The 20491-nt window shown below is 39.5% G+C and overlaps 1 protein-coding gene across 6 annotated transcripts; it reads right to left on the reverse strand.

The window, feature by feature from the left end:
• Positions 1-21: 21 nt before the first annotated feature.
• LOC127410928 (BRD4-interacting chromatin-remodeling complex-associated protein-like) lies at positions 22-16914 on the reverse strand. 6 transcript variants are annotated; one of them, XM_051646185.1, is made up of 14 exons: positions 16869-16914; positions 11260-11870; positions 10919-10986; positions 10707-10749; positions 10297-10362; positions 8613-10064; positions 8238-8465; positions 7616-8099; positions 6137-6267; positions 5882-5943; positions 3706-3854; positions 3483-3577; positions 3265-3367; positions 22-2943 (listed from the first exon to the last, which is right to left on the reverse strand). In XM_051646185.1, exons 3-14 carry the CDS (start codon positions 10957-10959, stop codon positions 2306-2308), a joined length of 3492 nt encoding a protein of 1163 aa, XP_051502145.1. In that variant the 5' UTR covers positions 10960-10986; positions 11260-11870; positions 16869-16914; the 3' UTR covers positions 22-2305. The 6 variants fall into 6 exon arrangements, with proteins under 6 accessions (XP_051502145.1, XP_051502148.1, XP_051502147.1 ...); XM_051646188.1 differs by having other exon boundaries at positions 8613-8744; positions 8877-10064; positions 10919-11870; XM_051646187.1 differs by having other exon boundaries at positions 3265-3364; positions 10919-11870.
• Between the last annotated feature and the right edge of the window lie 3577 nt (positions 16915-20491).

The following is a 20491-nucleotide window of genomic DNA, read 5'->3' on the forward strand; positions in this document are numbered from 1 at the left end:
TTACAAAATCATGATTCAATAAATAGTCTATAAATATGTTTTTTTTTTTTTTTTATTTCTCACCTCAATGATATTGGCTCTAATGTTGGCTTAATCATCAGTAGTAACTTTTCTTGAAGAGATTCTTACAATCTGGTACCGCAGGTTTAAGGCCTCTTAGATGGTGGCATCAGAACAATCTGCTTGTCAAATGTACTTTTGGATCAGCTAATATGCTACACGTTTCAGGCTCGGAGTACAGTACAAAAAATCAAATCAAGCCAAACTTAAACACAATTAGGGCCAGTCACATTATTTAACTTGTGATACTGGCAGCTTCTGGGGCGAGTGTTCTGAAAGGCTAATGCATAGCATCTGTCATGGTAACAATACAAAAAGCAAAGACTTTTCAGTCATGTTGGTCACATAAAATGTGGACACTCAACGTGAGCACAGTATTCGTAATGCATATTACATTTCACAACTAAATACTAACCAGGGCAAGCAAACGCTGTTGTTTGGGAACAGTACTGTTCCTTTATGAAGTAATCATCGCTGGTATAATGTGAGATTGTCAAGTTAAAACATGAAAGCAAATAATCCAATATCACATTTGTCAGTGTCTGGATGTTTGCAGACGATACTGCTTTAGGTTTTGGTAAACTATATAGTCTGTATTCTCACAGTAAGTGCAGATTGTTGTCCATGTTCAGAATTGATGTTGCATTTATCTAGTGCATTTTCTGACACTACATTCAAAGCACTTTACACAGTGAACATGGATCTCTCCTCAACCAGTGTGCAGCATCCACCTGGATGATGCAACAGCAGCCATAGTGCGCCAGTACACTCACCACACACTAGCTATTGGTGGTGAGGAGAGAGTAGAGTTATAGAGCCAATTGATGAATGGGGATTATTTGGAGGCCATGATTAAGAAGGGCCAGTGGGGGGGAATTTGGCCAGGACACTCTTTTACAGTGTGCCCTGGGATTTTTAATAACCACAGAGAGTCAAGACCTTGCTTTAACGTCTCATCTAAAGGACAGTGCCTTTTTACAGTATAGTGTCCCTGTCAATATATTGGGGCATTAGGACCTACACAGACTGCAGAGTGAGCACCCCCTGCTGGCCTCCCTAACACCTCTTCCAGCAGCAACATTAGTTTTTCCCCAGGAGGTCTCCCATCCAGGTACTGGCCAGGCTCAATCCTGCTTAGCTTCAGTGGGCAACCGGTCTTGAGCTACAGGGTGATATGGCTGCTCAGTGATCAGAACACTTCAATTATCTATGAGTTTCAACATCTTGAACAAAGGAAGTCCATAGAATTGAGGCACAACCATATATTTACAACCATCTGCTACTTAATGCTTATGTGTTTACATCTCTTGAGAGACTTTTGTCTTAAATCTCAATGGGAATAATGCAGCTCATAACAGTGACGGGATAAGGCATACATTACATCTGCCAGTTGCTTAATGAATATCCTGTTGCATGCTTGACCTTTTCAATCTGTATTTGAGAATTCATTTCTTAAGATCTCACTGGTGTTTCTAGCTGGTTTTGCTGGTGATATCAGAAGGAAAGGGGGCATATGTTCTTTGGGGATAAACAAACTAGAACAGACATTATTTTATGTGTACTGTCTGAGCACGAAATGTAGAGCTTTTGGTGTGGACTCAAGTCATCAGAGTTTGGTTTGTTTGGTATTTTTCAAACTCTGGTCAAGCAAGAGAGTTTGCCTTGGGGGTAATCTCTTATTTGCTGATTAAGGCAATTTTGACACATCAAGGCTATTATCCCATTTTGCTCCCACATGATCTGTATGCCAGACAAATGTTTTCAAGTGTACTTGGGTTTGGTTCTTTGAGCACCCGAGTTTAGGAAATAAGCTTTAAAACCAACCAAACAAACCAACGTCTTGACGTCAAACAGACTGGGACACACCAAAAGTTTGAGTGTGTAAGACAAACCATTGTATCACACACAAACACACAAATAAACACTATTTTAAAAGAACGCATACACATACAGCCAAACTACACTTGTTTTTTAGGCTCTCTTCAAACTAATAGAAGGCCATAAATGAATGTCTTGAATTAATTTAAACCTGTATGCATCAAATAAATTAAACAAATTTGCTAAATATTTGCACAATAATAATGACCATATAAATGACATTTTTCAGGTCCAATTAAATCAGAAAATGTAATAAAATGTCTGCTGGATGAGGACTGCAGGATGTGTGGGCCATATATCCAGATAAAGGAAAGACAACGGACTAGTGAGACTCTACCTTTTATCTAGCACTTATTTTATCTCTGTCTCATAGCTGTCCTTCAAGCATGCTGCTGAAAGCCTGATCCAGTACGTTAGGCTGTTGAGTCATCTGTTTTTCCTCAGCAGGAGAACCTTGCAGCCTTTGAAGCTCCAGGATGCTGTCTAGAGCACTTTGCAGGTGTCCACACAGTTCCCTGTCATCCACCAGTGTGGGCAAACTTGGAGGGTCCACCTCTAAAGCAGCCAGCTTGTTCCTTTTCAACACTGGACTGCACTGTTCTGGAAGTAAGCCATCCACACTTGGAGTTACATAGCCTGGCTTGGCCACAGAATCTGAAAAGTTCTGCAAATCACTACCTGTCCTGCTTGATTCCATGTCAGGGTTCAATCTCACCTTGGGTGGCTGATCTGGCCACAGATCATTTTTGATATCTTGAGCGTTTGATAAAGGAAGCTTAAGGGATTTCCCTTTCCCCTTCATGTCTCCTCCATTCGTTACCTGCCCACTGTAGTTTCGTTTGTAGCCACAGATGCTGGAGCGGTATGTCTTGAGTCCAGGAGGTCTGTCAGATTGCAAGGCCCACGATGGCGGCGATGAAGGACAGCTAGAATGTCCAGCCTGGACTGATGACACTGTGCTATGTTGAGATGAGTTCTTATTCCAGGTAACCAGGAAGGACTCTGCTGAACCACCAAAATAATAAAAACTGCTCACCATTTTAGGTTAGGGTACACATAATGTGTGCAGGTAATGTGTCTAAGGCAGGGCTATTCAGCTACACTCCTGGAGTTCCAACCCAGATATTACACACCTGCCTGTAATTTTCAAGTAATCCTGAAGACCTTGATTAGCTTGTTAAAGTTTGTTTGATTAGTGTCGAAGCTAAACTCTGCAGGACAGTGGCCCTCCAGGAGTGGATCTGAACAGCACTGATTTAAAGATTTACTTGCACAAAACAAACTAGTGAGAAATGGAGACACATGCAGAATCTTGTGCTTTGTTACCTGGATCTCTTCTAGCTCTGCGTCTGTCCTCCCCCAGCAAGTGTCTCTCTGACTGAAGAAACAAACGCTCTAGCATCACCATCTCTGCTGAAGGACTCTCCTGCTTAAGAAAGCAATAAAAACTCAGACCTGCCTCTTACATTACATGAACTTCAAAAGAAAAGATTCTCGATTAGTGGAGGACGCCATATTTTTGAATGAGGGGTGCAGTCTGTTACCTGAGATCCAGCCAGAAGAAGCTGCCTGTACTTGTTCAGCATGTCTGTGATTTGTTCCAGCAGCAGCACTGAAATACACTCAAACTGCTTGTCCACTGCACAAAGAGTGACAGATCCTTTCATCATGATTGTTTACTTTGGACTTTATTACAGGACAACAATTGTGGAAAATCTCAAAGCAAATGCAAAATTAGGATAACTCCCTGGCTAGATTCATTATAACCTGAGATAAAGTCAGCCTGGCTGGGCAGTGCTCTAGCACAAGTATGGTAGGGCAACAAATGCCTCACAGCATCTTCTACTGAAACAAATGGAACTGAAGTGTTTGGGTTGAGGACACCACAGTGGTCCAAAAACAGCTGCTGTTTCACCCTGGGAATAAAACACAAATGCACATACAAATTAAGTATTATGTACATTGATATACTGACTTTGTAGACTGTCCATGCCTGCCTACTAAGTGGATAGATATACACCACAAGGATCTAAGTTAGCAGAGTCTATTTGGTGCTTGTTCAGAGGCCTAGTGCAGTGTTTTCAAACCCTCTTCCTTGAGGCAACCAACAGTACACTTTCTTCGATGTCTCTTTAATGTAACACACCCGATTTAACGCATCAGCTTGTTAGTAGAGTACTCCAAGACCTGAAATGGTTGGTATGCCTCCAGGAACAGGGTTGGGAAACACTTGGCTTAGTGTACACCTTGGGTTCAGTCAACTGTAAAAAGGGCTAAAAAAAAACAAAACTTCAGTATTAAACCTCCCACTTTCAATTATATGATAGTCAAGTAGCATGTGGAGAGTCAGCTCAAGAGACTGAAATATTCCTTGTCCCCCAAAAGATGTTTATCTGGTCCCACTATTAGTAAGTAGGTAAATAGTCATTTAGCAGATGCTTTAATACAAAGCTACCTACAGCACACTTCGAATGCTTCAATCCTTCTGAAGCAACCTCGGATTAAGGGCCTTGCTCAAAAAAGAAACTTCTGATTACCAGCCGCGATACTTTCCTGCTTAAAGTATCTCTAGTTTGCTTATCAGAGCACAGTGTACAAGCTTCTTACTGTGCCTTTTGGACACATTAATGCACCCTATATTTTCAGCAGATGTATAAAAGCAGCTCTAACCCCACTGAGAAACAACAGATGACCATCAAGGAAACGGGCAGAATAAGCCTAGGTTTCAATAACACCAGAAGTGGTTTCAAGCCCTCTCAGAATATGTTATCATATAAAATATTAAAATAAATTATCTTTCTTGTCACACTACAGTCTCAGAGATACTGATATTGTAATTTCAATAATCTCTCTTTCTGTACCACAGCAGAATTTAGTCTTTTTCAGGACTTGCCTCCACCTATTAAGTCTAATGATCTCATGCTTGGCAGTGGTTCCATTGGGCTTACTGATGATAAGAGTTTTTCAGTGGTGTTGTTTTTTTTTTTTTTTTGCTACGTATATGCCCCTGCCTTCACCGCAGAGTTGTAAAGGTATAGATTATATGAATGGTAGCCCCCGCCCTTTTGGTAGAGGGATCCAGTTATTTAAAAAAACAATACTCCAGTGTCATTCAGAAAAGTGGTGGTGAAAGCTGCATCTCTCACAGGATGGGGCAACATTTTTGGCCATCTTTGTGCTGCCGACATACATTTCCAAAATCATTTGGCAGAGTTTTTTAGCCCTGAAACACTTCCTACCCTTACTCCATGACTGTTATATCCTGGTAAGGCAGAGATCTCATATGCAAACATACATTATTCAGTCTTCTCCCCCACGAACAGCGATGCGCTTTTGAGTTTGGATCCACTTTTTCTTTTGTGGCCAACCATGTTGCTTTAATTGGTTTCTGCTCTGGAGAGCATTAAAATACAAATACCTTTCTTGAAAAGCCTTGCTTTGACCTCTGCAGAGTTACAGTTCACCCATTGTGCTTGTGCCTTAGTCTGGGGTGTGTTAGGGTTACATTGCCGTTTAACCCTACATTGTACCTGAGGTAACTGATTCCTTCCTCAACTGTACTGCCTTGGAACGTCTTGCCTTACATCCCCACTCACAGATGGTCTGGCTCTCCAGAGTTTTCATAACTTGCAACCCCCAGTGGGCATGAAAGCTTATTTCACCATAGGCAAGGCCACTATGTTGGCTTTATTCAAGGGTTTTTCTGTTTAGAACGTTTGCACTTTGGCTACTGTAGCTGGGCTCCTCTACACAAATTTACCAAATTCCTTCTGAGAGATGTTGTGTCATTGGTGCTTCAATGGTCTGTTACACCTGAGGCTTTTCCATAGTTGGAACTGTAGATACCCAAGTAACCTTACATGTTGCTGAAGCCATACTGATATATATATCTCTGTAGAGGCACTATAGCAGGATGCTACTGAACAAGTGTATTTTTACTTACCTGTGTTGCCTTTTTGCAAGTGTAAGTTTCTCTTCTTTCTCACCCACAAATACAGAGGGTTTCTGAGATGAGAAAATAATGTAATCACACATAACAACTCATATAAATATAATAATATCACAGTGCTTCGTGGATTCTATTTTTTATTTTATTTTGTATTTTTTTTAGGATTACCTGAATAACATCAATATCAAATCTCATGAGATCTAGCCTGATCTCCCTACAATTTTAAATGGTATATTTAAGATATTTTACCTCGATATTCTTCTGGAGTGATGAGCAGGTGTCTGTGCCCTGAGAGTGCAGCCTGGACACCATTTCCTGTAAATCATGTTGGTCTGAAAAAACGATCCCACTGTTGGTTGTCACACATGTGAATGTGAGCTCTGAGGATATGAATTTAAGGAAAGGTATGAATTTGAATGAAACTAATCTAATTTGTATGTTATGGAGGCTACTGGCCCTATTTTAAGAGCGTTACGTCTTAAGTGCAGCACTATGCGATATGTCATACGTTCAAAGTCAGTGGGCATGGCCATGTAGTCTAGGCACAAGTGGGTTGGCAAAATTGCACACGCGAAGCGCTAATGGATTGAGTCAAGTGCAATTTAATTCAGAGGTTCTTCTCCAGGTTTTGCACCATCTCCATTCTATTATACTGTATATCCCATTCCCTGTCAAGCAACGTAGATATAAATGAAGACAGCCTATCCATAAGAATTTGGTACTGTAAATGGGCTGTACGCAATGCATTAGAAGAATAAAAATATGGACCATTTGTGTCTCTATGTTCTTTTGCGCAATATGTACGTCCTTGCTGTGAACTCTGTCCCGTTTTGTCTGCCATCGTTCCAGTGCTATGGTGTTTAGCGTTAAATGTTACTGAGGATGTTTGTGTTTCCTCCTGCCTCGAGGAGTCCCCTGCTCTGTGACTGTATTGTCAGCAGCACTGTTCCAGACCGTGTTGTATGTGTTCTCTATCGCCCCCTATGGAACTTTTTGCTCTCATCCTGCTTGCCTGTGTCTCACTTGAGGTGATAGGACAGTTATGTAACACTCCCATTTTTCATTGTTTTGTCATTTATATTTGTTTAATGTTTTCTGTTTCATTTCTATACAGCGTCCTTGAGCTTTGGAAAGGTGCTATACAAAATAAACATATTAGTATTATTATTAATTATATTGATCTACTGACACACAAATCTTTAATAGTATTAAAAGTGATCGATAGCTTTTTGAAATCATCTGCTGGTGGAACCCCCGAACTGCAAGTGCAGGAACTGAGTTTAGACTTTGTGGCGATAATAGATGTGGTTCTCAGACGTCTTAAGAAAAATAGCAAATTGCGCTTTGTGCCACTTCATTAACATACAGTAAACCACAGTTTGCGCACATATGCCTACAGATAGTGCAAGCATTCCTACCCATGCCCACTTGTGCTTTGTGTTGGCATGAAAATTGTGCTTACAATTAGCACTCTCATAAAAACTGGATAAGATGCAGCTCATGGTCGGTGTGCATAGCACTGCGCCTAATGCGGTCATGAAAATAGAACCCTATGTTTGTGTATTACAAGTACAAATTGAAAAATGTAAAGTAGTAACCACTTTCTTCTGCTATATATAATTTTCTGTCTGCCATTTGTGATACATTTAATGCATTTTTTACAAAAGACTATGTTTAGTTCTTCTATCAGAGCAAATCATATTAATTCTAATGGCAAATAAAAATTACCCCTGTCTGATTCACTGCTCTTCTGATGATACTCCTGGGCTGTTGACTCTGGGGTTCCACTGAGCTCAGTTAATCCATGAGTTTGCTGCTGAGACACAAACAACTCTTCTGAGGAAGAGGAAGGTCTGTTACTCTTTTCTGGCCCCTCCTCATTCTGGGGGTCAACAACAACAGCCATTGACACAGATGGATCCAAACACTGCTTTTGTGACACTGGGGTTGTAGAACATGTGATGAAGGCTGCACCTGTGGTCTTTACAGAGCACTGGCCAATAGGAGGTGACAACAGTATTTCACTGTGCTCTGAACCAGGGTACACTGGCATAGGCATATCTTCACACTCAGACAATGAGTGTGAGAAAGTCTCAGATGAAGCCAAACATGTGAGTGTATGGTCAGCAAGGGCTGGAGATATGTGGTTGTCCATTTGCGCAAGCAGATTTCCTTCCAAGGGCTCATGGGTAACTGATGGTTTAAGTGCATGCTGCAAGGAAAACATTTGTTACTGTAATGGATAATCGTTGATATGTTGTACATTACTGTCTCATTTCTCCATTTTAATGCACAATAATACTTAAATGACTTGAGAATTATTGACTGAACACATTTTGATTTACAGTACCTGTTGGGGATTGCATGTTAAATTCTGATGAGGCAATAGGTTATGCTTTCCTTCTGAAAATTGTTGCTCTTCCCTTTGGGTGATCAGTTGTAGGGATAATGACATAACTGGCTGAGGGGTACAAGTAAGATTTGGTGATGACTGTAGAAGAGCTGATACTGGAGAAGGCTGAGAGTGAATTTCCACAATGGGGGCTTCCATTGTAGCTGGGGGAAGCAATCTGCTCATCTAATGTATGGAGGCACATAATAACAGTAAACAAATGTGTAATGAACCCCCCAAAAAAACTTTCCTTTAAAAGTGGAATTATAACAATTGAGATAGTTTAATAATGTTTATGCCATGTAAGGCAGAAAGTGACAAAAATGTACTCACTTGTTGTGGTTCATTGGCTTTCCCCCCATCTGCTGTTGTTCTCTCATGCAAGAGAAGCATTGAACTTTGGGTAAGATTCAGCTTCCCTTCAGATCCCCATGCTATAGCTCTCTGGGTTGCAGGCACCAAGGGCTGTCCATTCACGATTGGTGTGGTGATCATATCAGGGATAAATATACCAGTATTATTCATTTCATTATTAATCAATTTAATCTGGTTCCCTACATTTGGGCTTTGAACTACAGAACCATGCTTTCCACGCACTTGAGATGGATAGGTGCCTGCTAGCTCCTCTGGCATCTGAAAGGCTGTAGGTTGTGGTGACTGAATTGGCAGGGATCCTGACAGGAGAGCCCCTTGTTTAAGGGTGAGTTGTCGAGTTGGGGAGGTGAAAATTGGGCTGAAATTCATTTGCCTTGGGTATACAGTCAAAATATGAGAGCTGTCAACAAGATGCCCCTCATTGGGTTTGTTAGACACCTGATTGCTTGGTGTACTAAGAAGACATCTTGGAGTGCTGGTAGACTGGATCATTGTTTCAGGAGTTTGGCTTGGGAGAAAGAACTGACTTTGGCTCTGAAAAGGACCTTGAGGCTGAATGACAATGGAGCCTCCCTGGCTGACCACATGTAGGCTAACAGGTTTCCCTCCTTGTGGTGGGAAGGACTGCTTTGAACATACAGAAGGGGACAACAAGACATTCTGTGATGAACTTGCTGGGATGAAGGTAAGTCCTGGCAATTGTTTCTGTCCTGCTGGCTTGGGACTGATCTGTACAAGCCTAGGCTGGATGTTGACTTGTAACTTAGGCTGAATAGGCAGAGGTGTTTTCTGTAGCATGACCCCTGGAGGAGAAATTGTTCTAACTGTGGAGGCCAACATCTGGCAGCGTACAAAGCTTGGCAGGGTCTTCTTGATGATCATGCTGGAGCCTTGGGCTCTATTAAGAGAAAAGGATGTCTCAGTTGAAGGTGTGGGGAAGACATTCCCAGGAAGCTGATTCATTAACTGGGTCCCTGTGGGTTTTAGTGAGGGGCAACCTGGGCCAACAGCTAACAAAGATGGCTGAGGAGGCTCTACTGCTATTTGAGTGTCCTTTGTTAAAGAGACCAAGCCAGGGCTGGTCAGTGGTTTGGAGAAATATGGTGCAGTCAAAGGGAGTGACGCATCAAATAGACCAAGTTTGAAAGTTTCTGCTGTCTGGGCAAGTCCTGCTTCTAATGTTAGAGTGTGCTCAGTGATGTCTGCCTCTTGGAGACTCTGCTGGAGGATGTCACAGAACTCCTTCTGCTGTGGTTCCACTGATTGGACACTGGGAGCTTCTTGTGCCTCTTCTGGACCTCCACTTCCTTCTGGTGATTCCAGTAGTGCCTCCTCCAGAAAGGTGAGATCCACAGAGCCAGAGACAGATATGTCCTGAGAATTAGCATCATCTGCTAATGAGGCAGGGCTCTGGAAAGCAAAAAGAAAAATTACAATAAACTAAGTATTATAAAAGTATGTTATACTGTTAAAGGAAAAAAGCATACAATGAACTTAATGCTTAAGTTCATCTATGGAAACCTTTTAAAATCCTTTTTTGACAATAAAGTGACTTTTGCTAGGCAGGCATGCAAAAGGTTTGAGAATCCCCTTTTAAAACAGCTGGGTTCTCTACTCCATGGGGAGTGAGGTCTAAACTCACTGGAGTGTCTGTGAAGAGTGATGGCTCTCCAGAGGATGAATTAATGAGTAATTCTCCACTTGGAAGCTGTTTGAACAGAAGGGAGGAGGGACAGTTAATTCCATTGGGTAATTTTAAGGATATTTTATCTGTGGCCATAAATGAACACACAAACGTATTTCTTCATTTAAGTTTCTCCATGTAAGATCCCTCTACATGGCCTAACATTGTATGGTTCTGGGACATAACTTAAAAGTGACATGAAAACTTCTCAGTGTTTAAATTTTCCAAATTATTACCACAGCTGATACAAGTTTTGAGAAATTGTCTTTTTTTTTTTTTTTTTTTTTTTTACCATGATGTAACAGAGTATCATGCAACTTTGAAGATCAGTTAATACAGTTAATAATAATATTATGATCTGTGTATACCTCAGTTGTTCCATGAAGAAAATCATTCAGGGCTTTAGGGTCACTATTAAAATAAAAAAGAGAGAGAGTACAGAACAAATCTGTCAATAATATTTCTGGTTAAACGATTTGGGCTACAAATCTTGCATGCAAATGCTTTTCATTCTATTTATATAAAACATAAAAACTAGTACTTAAAGAAAATTCAATTTACTGGTTTTATAAACACTTACCACAAAACATCAAGTAAACAAGTGCCATCTTCATCCTCCATGTCAACCAAAAAAAGGGGGAAGTTGGACTGGAATTACAAAATCAAAAGAAAAGGTCTAACAATGAAATTCAAGTATGTTTGGATTTGTATATCTATACTCATTGTGGTTAAGTTTGCAAACAAGTACATGCATCATGTGGTATAAACTCAAAATAATATGGCAATATTGTGTTCATATAGCATATAGTGTGCTATATACATAAATCACAATCTACTTCAGCAAGGAGACAAAAATGAAAATACAGTATTCAATCATTTCTACAATCTCTCTCTCTCTAGAATATATTATATGAGATTAACTATTGGGGGCCTGGGTAGCTCAGAGAGTACTGATGCTGACTACCACCCCTGGAGTCGCGAGTTCAAATCCAGGGCGTGCTGAGTGCCTCCAGCCAGGTCTCCTAAGCAACCAAATTGGCCCGGTTGCTAGGGATGGTAGGGTCACGATTAGGGGTTTTCACTCTCAATGGGGTGCATGGTAAGTTGTGCGTTGATTGTGGAGAGTAGCATGAGCCTCCCGTGCAGTGAGTCTCCACGGTGTCATGCACAACGAGCCACGTGATAAAATGCGCAGATTGACGGTCTCAGAAGCGGAGGCTACTGAGACTTGTCCTCCGCCACCCAGATTGAGGTGAGTAACCGCGCCACCAAGAGGACCTACTAAGAAGTGGGAATTGGGCATTCCAAACTGGGAGAAAAGCGGATCAAATAAAAAATAAAAAAATTCACATGAAATAATCTAGGTTTTGTAATGTGGCCTAACTCCTTATTCTGGTGGCTCCATTCAGAGAAGGGAAAGTGAGTGTGTGGGCACTTCATTGACTGGACTTTAGAGACTGGCTGTGAGAAAACCAGGCATCTGGACACATGTTTCCAAGCAGGGACATCATAGAGTCCTGTAGGTTTAGGGCCTGAAGGAAACATGAAATGTACATGAGATTATGAAAAGGTCTTTGTGTTACTAATGGCTTGACTTTATAGATATATAGATTGGCAAACTTGCTTTTGAAGTAAAGTTTACAATAAAAAAATGTCTATGCATCATATAATGCAATGTTATATGTAATGTGAATGTAAATACAGGCAGTTGTTACCTTAAGGAGCTATTTCTATCTGATTCAAGCTTTTCACATTCATTTTTAAATGAGCTAGAAATATCATGCCTGTGCAGATGGAGAGGGAACACTACTTTCCAATGTACTTCTACTGGATCAACTAAAATAACACAAAATCGCACATATTGCATATATTATCACAAGATATTGCATTAAATCTTTTTGTCAACTTCATTTTTTAGTAATTATGACAGGTTTTGTACTTATTTTTTTAACATATTTAAATATATCTACAATGCACTTTACAATGCATATAGTTGATGCTACCAATTATTAAACAATGCTTTTTATTTGCTGACAAATTAGAACTGTTTTGTTTTAATAATTAGCAAATTTATCACAACAATTATATTCAGAGTTGATAAAAACAAAAAAAGATGAGAAAGCCATGTGTTATATATCATTGGAAAGGTCTCAATTAGTAGAATGCAATGAGTAAATTTGTGTCACTCAGAGGCCAAACTGCAGTAAATATTAGAGTATGAATTTCCCACAGACACACATAAATATAATAATCAGGAGTGGCTTTTTGTCACATTTTTCCTTATTACTTCCCGAAACATTCATATAACATGGACAATGACACAATAACATAACTTACAGCAGACTATCCCGATTCAAACGAGCCCAAACGCAATATAATATGGGAAGTAGATCTTGAAATATTTCTCAGAGTGTACATGGAAAGATGATGCACAAGAAGGCGTTCAACACGGTGTGTGTGTGTGTGTGTGTGTGTGTGTGTCTTTTTAATTAGCAAAAAGTTACAGAGTGCACCTTTAAGACATAATGCACACAAAAAATTTACAGACATTACAGGGAAAATTTGTGACAAGACTCCCTGATCTACACTAGTCAGGATAATACCATAATATTAAATATTTTATTTGAATAAAACCAGTTAATTCGGATGTTACCACATGAAGTAGGGAAGATCGGGTTTGGACTTGGCACAGAGTACATTTCCAGTAATTTTATAATTAATTTCACAAAAGTATAACATAAGTGTTCACCTTCTTGACCTTCACTGATTCGGTCAGGGAATTTGAATGTTAAAATATGTTACGGTAAATACAACTTTTCAAATTAAGCCCCTCAGCAAAAATGTTATAGAAATAAAACTTTATTCATAAAATATTTTAGTTAATAGTGATGTGTATCAGTTGTATTTATAAGATGGTGGCCCAGCAGTTAAGGCTCTGGGTTACTGATCAGAAGGTCAGGGGTTCAAGCCCCAGTACTGCCAAGATGCCACTGTTAGGCCCTTGAGCAAGGCCCTTGACCCTATCTGCTTCAGGGGCGCCATATCATGGCTGACCCTGCACTCTGACCCCAGCTTAGCTGGGATATGTGAAAAAAAAAGAATTTCACTGTATATGTGCAAATGTATAATGTGTGATAAATAAAATTATAATGAAATTAAATTAAAAAATATAATTAAATTAAATAGAAAAGCTATGCTAGTTGACAAACATAATTTATTGAGTGGGGTTGGTTGGCACATTGGGTAAAAAATAAGAATAGATTACAGTTCATATCCTTCGTACACACTATTTACAAAAGTTATACCTTCATACACGCACATACAATCAGCAGTTACAGAAATACTCAAACCAGCCCATCTGGCACCAACAATCATCCATGTGATTATCTAATCAGCCAATTATGTGGCAGCAGTGCAGTGCATAAAATCATTCAGATACGGGTCAGGAGCTTCAGTTAATGTTCACATCAACCATCAGAATGGGGAAAAAATGTGATCTCAGTTATATGGAGCGTGGCATGATTGTTGGTGCCAGATGGGCTGGTTTGAGTATTTCTGTAACTGCTGATCTCCTGGGATTTTCACACACAACAGTCTCTAGAATTTACTCAGAATGGTGCCAAAAACAAAAAACATCCAGTGAGCGGCAGTTCTGTGGATGGAAACGCCTTGTTGATGAGAGAGGTCAACAGAGAATGGCCAGACTGGTTTGAACTGACAAAGTCTACAGTAACTCAGATAACCGCTCTGTACAATTGTGGTGAGAAGAATATAATCTCAGTATGCCATTCTGAGATGTGGGTTGGTGCTGTTTTGGAGGCACAAGGGGGACCTACACAATATTAGGCAGATGGTTTTAACGTTGTGGCTGATCAGTGTATGGTGAAGTTTTTGGACGGGCTTATTTCGAATTTGATCGACACAGTGGATCGCTGGCTCGAAATTGAGTCACAAAAATTTTACAACTATAAAAATTATACAATGAGTTTCTATCATTCACGTGATTACAAACGTTTTAATTTCATTCTTATATCAGTTTATAAGATTTAAGATTTATAAATTTGTAAAGTACATTTTTCTGTAAAATTGTTCATATTAACTCCAAACCATAAATTAACCATGTATAAATCACAATCGAATTAATATAATTAACTATTAAAACTAAGTTATTGTTTGTTTGTTTTTGTGTGTAGCTTCTCTCTTAAAGGAATGTTCCGGGTTAAGTTAAGCTCAATCGGCAGCATTTGTAGCACAAAAATTTATTTCGACTCGTCCCTCCTTTTCTTTAAAAAATGCAAAAATCTGGTTTACAGTGAGGCACTTACAATGGAAGTGAATGGTGGCCAATCCGCAAACATGAAAATACTCATTGTTTCAAAAGTTTAGCCACAAGACAAACAATGATTTTACTGGGATAAAATCACTAACTAACCTTTTATGTGTAAAGTTTTAGCCAATTTTACAACTTCGTTACCATGACTTTGTAATGTCAACAAACCCTAAAACCGTAAAATGACTGTAAAAATGACCATTTATACAACTTTACAGCTCAAACAATACATGAGTTTTAACAGAATTAATGTAAGTGTTTTTATAAAATTATAAGCTTCACATTTCTGTTTAAACCCTCAAAAAATTGGCCACATTCACTTCCATTGTAAGTTCCTTACTTCAGTGGTGCCTGAAGCTGTACGGCCATATGCACTGTGCATACCATGAATGACATGAGAAATATTTACTCTCAGAATATTTCACCAATCATGAAATGTGTCCCGTATATCTGTTGGCTGTTTAAAAGAACTAACAATGGCCAATTTGTGAATGAATAATTATTTTGAGTCCGTTCTTTTCAGTGAATTGGCCAAACGGGCTTGCAAAACTGTCTGAATCGATTCGTGATTCAGTACAATTCGTTCAGAGCGCTCTCTCACTGAATCATTTGGAGTATCGGTATCGGGATATTTATGAATACATGAATACAGTCAACTGAAACAAAAGGCTGTCTTTTTGAGAGGTAACTTTGAGAAACTTCAGCTAGTGCGGTGGCATGTGAACATGCTGTTCAAACTGAATGTGTTTTTGCGTCCGCTCGCGCTATTTTTCAATCGTTTTCCTTGTAAACATTCGCTAGATGGATTTTGACAACTGTGTCACGTTTCACTGTGTTTTTAGCATCTCTCACAGGAGCGCTGCATTTTTAGACGCTGTATCAAGTTAAAAGAACTTCTTCAACTGATAAAAACGCGTCTCGAGACACCTGCGTTCTGCTCTATTCGTTGAAGTGTTTTCTTTTTTAGCGTGAAAACATGTCTGTCTGAACGGATACTGGAAGAAATACTTTAGCCAATAGTTACATGAATGCTATTCGTACTCGAGAAAATAAATAAATGTTTTGAACCAGAATTGAACACTATTGTGTTGTTTTTTGTAACAAAAACAATTCCCGAGGGAGCATGCCCCCAGACCCCCCAGATATAAGGTTTATTAGGCAGATTTCTGTGCGTACCCTCAGATTAAATCCTGCAGCCGCCACTGCCTTACTCTAACCCAGATTTCTGCATTTTTTCTTTTTTTTAAAGAAAAGGAGGGAGAAGTCAAAATACATTTTTGTGGTAATCAATATTATGCCACAAACTCTGCTGATTGAGCATAAGTTGTATTGAACCCAGAACATTCCTTTAAAACTAGTGGTTTTTAACACTGCCAATCAACCCCGGCACAAATGCACAGCATAACTTTTATCATTAATTAACAAAAGTCAGTAAAAATTTGCAGAAACTGTTTGTTTGTTTGTTTACATAAGAACTTTTTCTCCTAGTTGAGTTATCTTAATATTTGTTCCACCTGAGAAATTCCACAAAGGATGAAAAGTGTGCCAACCAATCTTTACATTTTAGGTTAGGGTATTTGACAAAACATTTATAGTGCCTCTATATTATTACATATATGATTACAGGAGGCAATTATAAAAATGCCATCAGATGGCACAGTTACAAAGCTAGCACATTTTAAATTCATTTATTCATTGCACATGGTGGCATATTCAAACCTTTGCCTGCCCTTGGTCAAATACATCTGCAATTCCAACGGTCATTTTCGCCATATGTTTGTCTCTCTCATTTGACTTCCAGAGGAGGTTCTTTCAAACACCAAGTCAAAGCCTATTTTCATCTACGCACCACAGCCGCATTTTCTCACCGCAGCGCATGTTGCGTGTTTAACCATAAAACATGTTTATCACAGAATGTTTGAAACCATACCTTCATGTTTCAACAATAACTCCTACATTTAGGCGTGCAAGCCCAGAACAACGCGTAAATCGGAGTGAATGCACGTGTGACCGCATTTCTGGCTCAAAGATGGAAACAATTCAGGTTTAAAGGGATGCTGCTGAAGACGCGCAGGCGAGGAGGTGATACACAAAAGCTCTCACACATAAATGTTCAGCTATACACGTATCCCTTAACGTCTACCCGCGCGCAATAGAATGTGACAATTAAAATGCTGCTTTTCGCAGAAGCAGAACTCACCCGCGTCTTTGTGCGTTATTGTCTGTTCAGACGGCCTGTGCGTCATCCGTCCCCACACTCACAGCCCTTCACATGCTCAGAGAGGAGGGGGAGACGGGCTCACACGGGTGGGTGCGAAACACACAGAGGGACCGTGGATATGTTGTGCCGTTCAGTCAGCAGTGACATTGGAACCAAATAAATGAATTGCTGTTGACACCACAACTACAGTACAAAAACCATGCACATATGTACTATTTGAGATCATGCGTTACGTATTAGGGTGAAACTTTTGGAAGTGTTACTTTTCTTGGCACTTTTAATTGCGATCCAAATGCCATATAACCTGACATTATACCTTTATGGTAAACTTAGGATGTCTCCTACTTATGTCGACCCTCTTTTGACCAAATCCCAGAGTTTTGTGGGAAGTAGGCTACTGGTAAAGTGGGACACTTGTATTGTATGATTAACTTCATTCGCCTAGACAGACAGACAGACATATATATATATATTTTGCAACAGGCATTAATTAATAAATTCATTAATATCCACTTGTTAAATCGACTTAAATTAACAAATTCCAGTTGTTCATTGTCCTTGAAATAACCATTAAGATTAACCGTGTGTTATGTTTGTAAATATTAGAGTAAAACCTTTTGTAAACAGGAAAAATTGCAGTTCAGCAGAAAAATCATGATAAATAAAAATCAACTGTTGATAAAAAAATAAAAATAAAATAAAATAAAAGGTTATTTATCTTCACACAAGGACACCTAGATTGAGCTTCTAGTACAATCAGAGGCAGAGATACTGTATATGATGAAACAGTGGGGAACATGCATGCAATATAAAATTGACTGGATGTCTATGGTGCGAGCGCTCAGCTACGTTAGAGTGCCACCTACTGTTCAGATCTGCATATTGTGATGGAAGGAGATATTTAAAAATAAAATCCTAGTACATGCTGCAATCTAGTGGAAAGAAACTTTTTGCAATGGAATGAGAATTACATGCTTACAAAGATAGGAGAACAAAAAATGAGAATTAAATATACAGTGCATTCAGAAAGTATTCCGACCTTTTCATTTTTTCCACATTTGTTATGTTGCAGCCTTATGTTAAAATGCTTTAAATTATTATTTTTTTCATATCAATCTACTCCCCATGCCCCATAATGACAAAGCAAACCTCATATTTTTGATAACTTAATAAACAAATTTATTAAAAAGAAAAAACTGAAATATCACATTGACAAGTATTCAGACCCTTTGCTATGACACTTGAAATTTAGCTCAGGTGCATCCCATTTCTCTGGATCATCTTTGAGATGTTTCTACACTTTGCCTGGAGTCCACCTATGGCAAATTCAATTGATTGGACATGGCACACTCCTGTCTATATAAGGTATCACAGCTGAAAATGCATATCAGAGCAAAAACCAAGCCATGAAGTCAAAGAACTTTGCCTGCAGAGCTCAGAGACAGGATTGTGTCGAGGAACATATCTGGGGAAGGCTACAAACTATTTTGGTTGCACTGAAGGTTCCCAAGAGCACAGTGGCCTCCATAATTCTTGAATGGAAGAAGTTTGGAACAACCAGGACTTTTTCTAGAGCTGGCCACCTGGCCAAACTGAGCAATCGGGGGAGAAGGGCCTTGGTAAGAGAGGTGATAAAGAACCCGATGGTCACTGTTTGAGCTCCAGAGATAATGTGTGGAGATGGGAGAAACTTGCAGAAGGACAACCATCACTGCAACACTCCATCGATCTGGGCTTTATGGCAGAGTGGCAAGACAGAAGCCTCTCCTCAGTGCAAGACACAAAAAAGCACCTAAAGGACTCTCGGACTGTGAGAAACAAGATTCCCTGGTATGATGAAACGAAGATTGAACTGTTTGGCCTCAATTCCAAGCGTCATGTCTGGGAGAAACCAGGCACCGCTCATCACCTGCGCAATCCCAACGGTGAAGCATGGTGGTGGTAGCATCATGCTGTGGTGGTGTTTATCAGCGACAAGGACTGGGGGACTGGTCAGGGTTGAAGGAAAGCTTAACGCAGCAAAATACAGAGATATCCTTAATGAAAACCTGGTCCAGAGCGCTTAGGACCTCAGATGGTCCCCATCCAACGTGACAGAGCTTGAGAGTATCTGCAGAGAAGAATGGCAAAAATCTCAATAAAAATGAGGTATTGAGGTAGATTGTGAAAAAAATGTAACAATTTAAAGCATTTTAGCATAAGGCCGCAACATAACAAAATGTGGAAAAAAAACATCCATTCATCCATCCTTCCATCTATCCATCCATCCAGTTCTTGAGACTGGCCACAACTTCACTGGATTGAATTCTTAACACAGGTTGATGATTATCTTCTGTGGCTTCAGATGTTTTATTTTAAGTTTTCAAATCGGGGATGTGAGTGTTGAGTGAACCACTTTCAGTGTGTTATGACAGTAAATCACCATTTGCGGATACCATACAAAAAATAAAAATAAAATGGGTAGAGGAGTTAACAAACCTACCTGTCGCTAAACTGTCCGTGACTTCTCTTATAAAACAGCACATTTTGTTGAAAACTCCTCACACAGTTCACTCAAAAAGGATTGTTTAGTGTAAAACATATTGAAGATTAGCGGATAGGCTATCAATTCTTTAAGTGATTAGCTGTTTCCTTTCAAAAGCAGTTTATTCACCGTGCTGAAGAATCTCCTCCATTGGCACACATTAAAAAAGAACCTCCTTGCCAGTGGACCACTGCGTGACGCTTTGTTTTACTAACCTTGAAGGCTCCTCCTGGGGAGGAGTGCTCCAGTGCCACGGCAAGCCGAGATAGAAAGTTAAAGAAACTAAACATAGCAGCAACTGTGGGAGATCTGGAAATAAAGCAAAGCAACGAAAAAAAGAAAATGCTGTAGTCTTCCTTAGATGCCTCATTCGTTATTTACCCCAGTGTCACAGGGACATTGTTATATAGACCATATCAAGGACTATTCATCACTTTAAGGAAGTGACGTCTCTGTTCCTTGAACATTACCGGCTAGTTGTCATACTCATTCAAAACAATAGTGTGAGGCGCTTCATTCAGTGTTAATTTAACACAATTATCATTAATAATGTTAACATGATAATCACAGAATGTCATTATTAAAATGTGGGGCATGTTGTTCAGTGACTGGATGCTCCCTGAATGCCTGGAATTAATGAAAATTAAATTGTTTAGATCTCCGAAAATGCAACCACAAATGGACGCATATACCGCTGCAATGAAGCAAGACGACTGGATATGTGCAGTACTAACAACTGTAGCACACATCTTACCTCTGGTAGGTGAACGATGTTTATGCAAACTAAATGTAATTTTGAGAGGTAGAGATTTAAAAGCGACTATCGATCGCTCCCACTTGCTCATGAATGAAGCTGCACAATTATTTACTATTACATTTTGTCATTTAGCAGACATTTTTATCCAAAACGACTTACCAATTAGGAACACAAAAAAATAAATCCTTACCTTATCTGCAGGTCACACAGACAGCTTCATTGAACTGCTTCATTAATTATAATAGGAGTGATCCAATATTCCAGATCTCTCCGCTGAGGAAATAATCGTGAGAATCTAAACTACAACACAATTTCATCGCC

Source organism: Myxocyprinus asiaticus, chromosome 20 (assembly GCF_019703515.2).
Source record: "Myxocyprinus asiaticus isolate MX2 ecotype Aquarium Trade chromosome 20, UBuf_Myxa_2, whole genome shotgun sequence".
Classification (NCBI taxonomy): Eukaryota; Metazoa; Chordata; class Actinopteri; order Cypriniformes; family Catostomidae; genus Myxocyprinus; species Myxocyprinus asiaticus.

Coding starts and splice junctions, on each gene's coding strand:
- LOC127410928 (XM_051646185.1), bottom strand. CDS start 10,959: ATGGAGGATGAAGATGGCACTTGTTTACTTGATGTTTTGTG. Junction 10,363..10,706: donor TTCTTCATGGAACAACTGAG/GTATACACAGAT, acceptor CTGTTCAAACAG/CTTCCAAGTGGAGAATTACT. Junction 5,944..6,136: donor CACTCCAGAAGAATATCGAG/GTAAAATATCTT, acceptor TTCTCATCTCAG/AAACCCTCTGTATTTGTGGG.